General features: G+C 35.1%; 1 protein-coding gene across 1 annotated transcript in view; it reads left to right on the plus strand.

Annotated features, from left to right (window-relative positions):
* Positions 1 to 3560, plus strand: part of Trmt1l (tRNA methyltransferase 1 like) — a 63910-nt gene that overhangs the window by 33514 nt on the left and 26836 nt on the right. Inside the window, exons 7-8 of the mRNA XM_023708480.1 lie at positions 283 to 406; positions 873 to 952. Of these exons, the coding sequence (XP_023564248.1) occupies positions 283 to 406; positions 873 to 952 (204 nt within the window). The remainder of the gene's footprint in view (positions 1 to 282; positions 407 to 872; positions 953 to 3560) is intronic.

A 3560-nucleotide genomic window follows, 5' to 3' on the forward strand; every position in this document is an offset into this window, starting at 1 on the left:
CCAGTCTGGGCTACCTAGTGAGTTTAAGGCCAGACCAAATTACAAAGGGAAACCTCTCAAAATGCCAGAAAAAAAAAAAGAAAAGCAACCCTCATAATACTTCCATTTACCAGGTATTTACTTGAATGCAACTCTTTTCCAGAGATAGTGATGAATTAATGAATTTTTTAATCTGCCCAATGCTTTGCATTAACACAAAGTAATATACTGTAAATAGAAACTGTTTCAGATGTTTAGTATTACATTTTTCTCTGAAATTTCTTTTTGTCTTTTCTGTCTTAGCTTCTACTCCTAAACCATCTAATGAAATTTTGAAAGAAGCAGACACAGATGTACAAGTTTGTCCTAACTATTCCATACCTCAGAAAACAGATTCCTATTTTAATCCCAAAATGAAACTAAATCGGTAAGATAATTGAAAATAGGATTATAAGATGTTTCAAACTATTATAAATGTGCTTTTTCTTAACTTTTATGATCTAATATATTAAAATTTAAAACTATATGCAGAATGAAATTCATCTATTTGAACTTCTGAGTGATTGTTTCTGATTTTTTTTCTACTGAGCCTGTTTGTCAGAGTAAAATAGGCCTAACTTTAGAAAATTACTAGATAGCTTTATCCCCTTATAACAAATATTAATAAGTAAATGAGAGAATGCTTATTAATAAGAATCCAGTTAGATCCATTGTATTATCCATAAACTTTTAGGTCTAACACTTATTAGGATTAAGGTTTTTTTAGATTTATTTTCAAAATAGTTTGTACCGCAAGTAGGAAGCCCTTGTCCTCAGTTTCCTTAAATGAAATAAAACCTACATTGCAGAAGCCATACAACAGTAAAATTATTTCAGATTCTTACCTCTTCTAGACAACTAATATTCTGTACGTTGGCTGCTTTGGCTGAGGAACGCAAACCTTTGGAGTGTCTGGATGCCTTTGGAGCCACTGGTAAGGAAGTTTATTTGAAATCCTTTTTTTATTTATCAGATTTGTACAATATCTTTTCTTAGGAAATAAAATTGATATATTTAGCGAAATGTTTTGATATAAAGATTCAAAAACTTTTATTGTGAAAATTTTCGGCTATTAGAAGAGTATAATAAATCTTCGTAGGGCATGCTGAGATGGTGATTGCGACTGGGCGTGGTGGTGCACAACTGTAATCCCAGCGCTTGGGAGGCTAAAAACAGGAAAATCACCACGAGTCCGATCAATGTAGTGAGACTCTGTAAACCCTGTACTAAATACATTAAACTTTTTGTATGCACCGCTCACTTCAAAAATTGCTCAGTGTTAAAAAAAAAAAAAGGAGGCGGTAGGCGCTGGGGAGATAGCTCAATGGAATAAGTGCTTGCCAGGCAAGTGCAAGGTCCTGAGTTCCATCCCTGGTACCACAAAAAAAAAAATGCTCAGTGTTGCCTGTAACCTCATGCCACATCCCTTCATCAATGAGAGTGAACCTTTTAGAGACTGAATGCCCAAATTGTAACCCAAAACCCACTTACCACAAAGAGCCAATATAGCAATCAAACCTGAATCCTGACGTTTTAGTTTAGAAATAAACAGCTCACACACTTGAGTACATGTGCCATAGGTTTGCCATCATTTAGTCCCTCCATACCCAAATATTTAGATAAATTGTGGCTAATTCATTTCAAGTAAATACTTGAGTCAGACGCCTAAAAGAGAAAGACTTTTAAAGTAGAACCACAACCCCAGATTGTGGCACACCTATACCCCCAGTATTCTGGGAAACTGAAGCAAGATAATTCCATATTCAAGCTCAGCCTGGAGACATAGTGAGACCCTATCTCAAAATGAAAAAATAAAGGACTGGGGATGTAGCTCAGTGTGAAGGCCCTTGGAATCAATTCCTAACACTAGAAAGAAAAAAAAAACCTGCAATATCATTATCACACCTGAAAAGATTACAAACTATTATTCAGTATGTTCAATCATATTTTAAGGAATTCATGTTAGAATCCAAAGATTATTATCCTACTCTGTTCCCTTCTGTCATTTTGAGTGTATATTGGGGGGTGGGGGGTTGACATAAGACTTTCGTTCTGTAGATTTTCTATCAAAGTTTTTGCTATCTGTTGCCATAGTTCATGTAACATTTTTCTGTTGTACATTTTTGAAAATTATTAGTTTGATTAGATCTAGTTAGAAATTTTTTTTCAAGAATTCTTACAACCGATGAGTCTTTGTATCGCGATGACCGTTGCCTGGATTCAAAGATCATGGAAACAATAAAGAATTTCTAGAAAGGTACTTTACCCACCCAAATATTTCCTTGTAAATATTATAGAACAATATATTTGGGATGTATGTACCAAAGCATAAATAAGCTCTCCTTTCTAAGCCCCTCTCCTGTGGAAAAGCAGTGGTTAAAAGCATAAACTATGAGCTATACTGCCCTGGTTCAGCACCCAGCATCATTGCAGGCTACTTTCATGACCACAGGAAATTATGCTTCAGTTCATTCATATAAAAAGGAGGGGACACTAATACCCACCTACAGTAATGAACATTGAAGGTAACCTCGATGCAGGTTGCAACTTCATCTCATGGTGTATGACCACAGGATATTATACCTTGATTTACTCATTGGTCAGAAAGGGGTTGGCGGGATATGCTGATAATTCTCTCCCCTGACGTGAACAATTTTTTTTTTTTTCTTTTTGCTGTACTGGGGATTGAACTCAGGACCTTGCACTTGGCAGGCAGGCACTTATTCTACTGAGCTATCTCCCTGGTCCACTAGTATCTATCTTAAAACAATGGAGATTTAAGTAAATTAATACAGTTAAAATCATTAGAAGAGTGCCTGTAAAATAGCAAATGCTATAAAACTATTAGGTATCATCTGTATTGTATGATTACTACTACTGCCACCATTACTATCATCATTAGTAATGTCTCAAAGCAAATATAAAAAAAAAAAAAAAAAACAAGATGATACTTTTTGGGTTATTGGAGGTAGAATTTGAATCACTTTTAATTTTTTTCCTCTACCATCCCCACATAAATTCAGCTACCTGATCTAATTTTTTTGGTAATATAACTTGCCTGCCTTTTCTGCTTCACTGATTTAATGATTTATTGACAAGCCTATTGATGTAGTCTGTAATTGATATTCCTACTTCCAGTTTATTGCTTCTCCAGTTTGTCTTGTATGCTGCTGCCAGCCAGCCATGCCCCTGCAGTAGTACACTTTTAAACCTGAAAACAATAAAACTGCTATCTATGGAGTACCTTTTCAGCCTTTTTAATATGCTTTTGTAAGTTTGTATCAGTTTTCTAGCAGTCCTGTTGCATGATTGCCATGCCTAAAGTGAGCACATTAGTGCTCACCTCAAAGTTTATTGTAAGAATATTTTTAATAAAGTCTTTAATGTACAGTAGTTATGCATTTTCCACTTTATAGATGTATGGAGTTGGTCAGCATTTCTATACATTGGAACTTCTATAGTCTTATGTTGGCTAAGTTAGCCCTGGGTTCAGTCCTCGGCTCCAAAAACAAAAAATAAACCTCTCCTCAAAAAACACTTTA

The sequence above is a fragment of the Octodon degus genome, unplaced genomic scaffold (genome assembly GCF_000260255.1).
Source record: "Octodon degus isolate 3935 unplaced genomic scaffold, OctDeg1.0 scaffold00374, whole genome shotgun sequence".
Taxonomy (NCBI): domain Eukaryota; kingdom Metazoa; phylum Chordata; class Mammalia; order Rodentia; family Octodontidae; genus Octodon; species Octodon degus.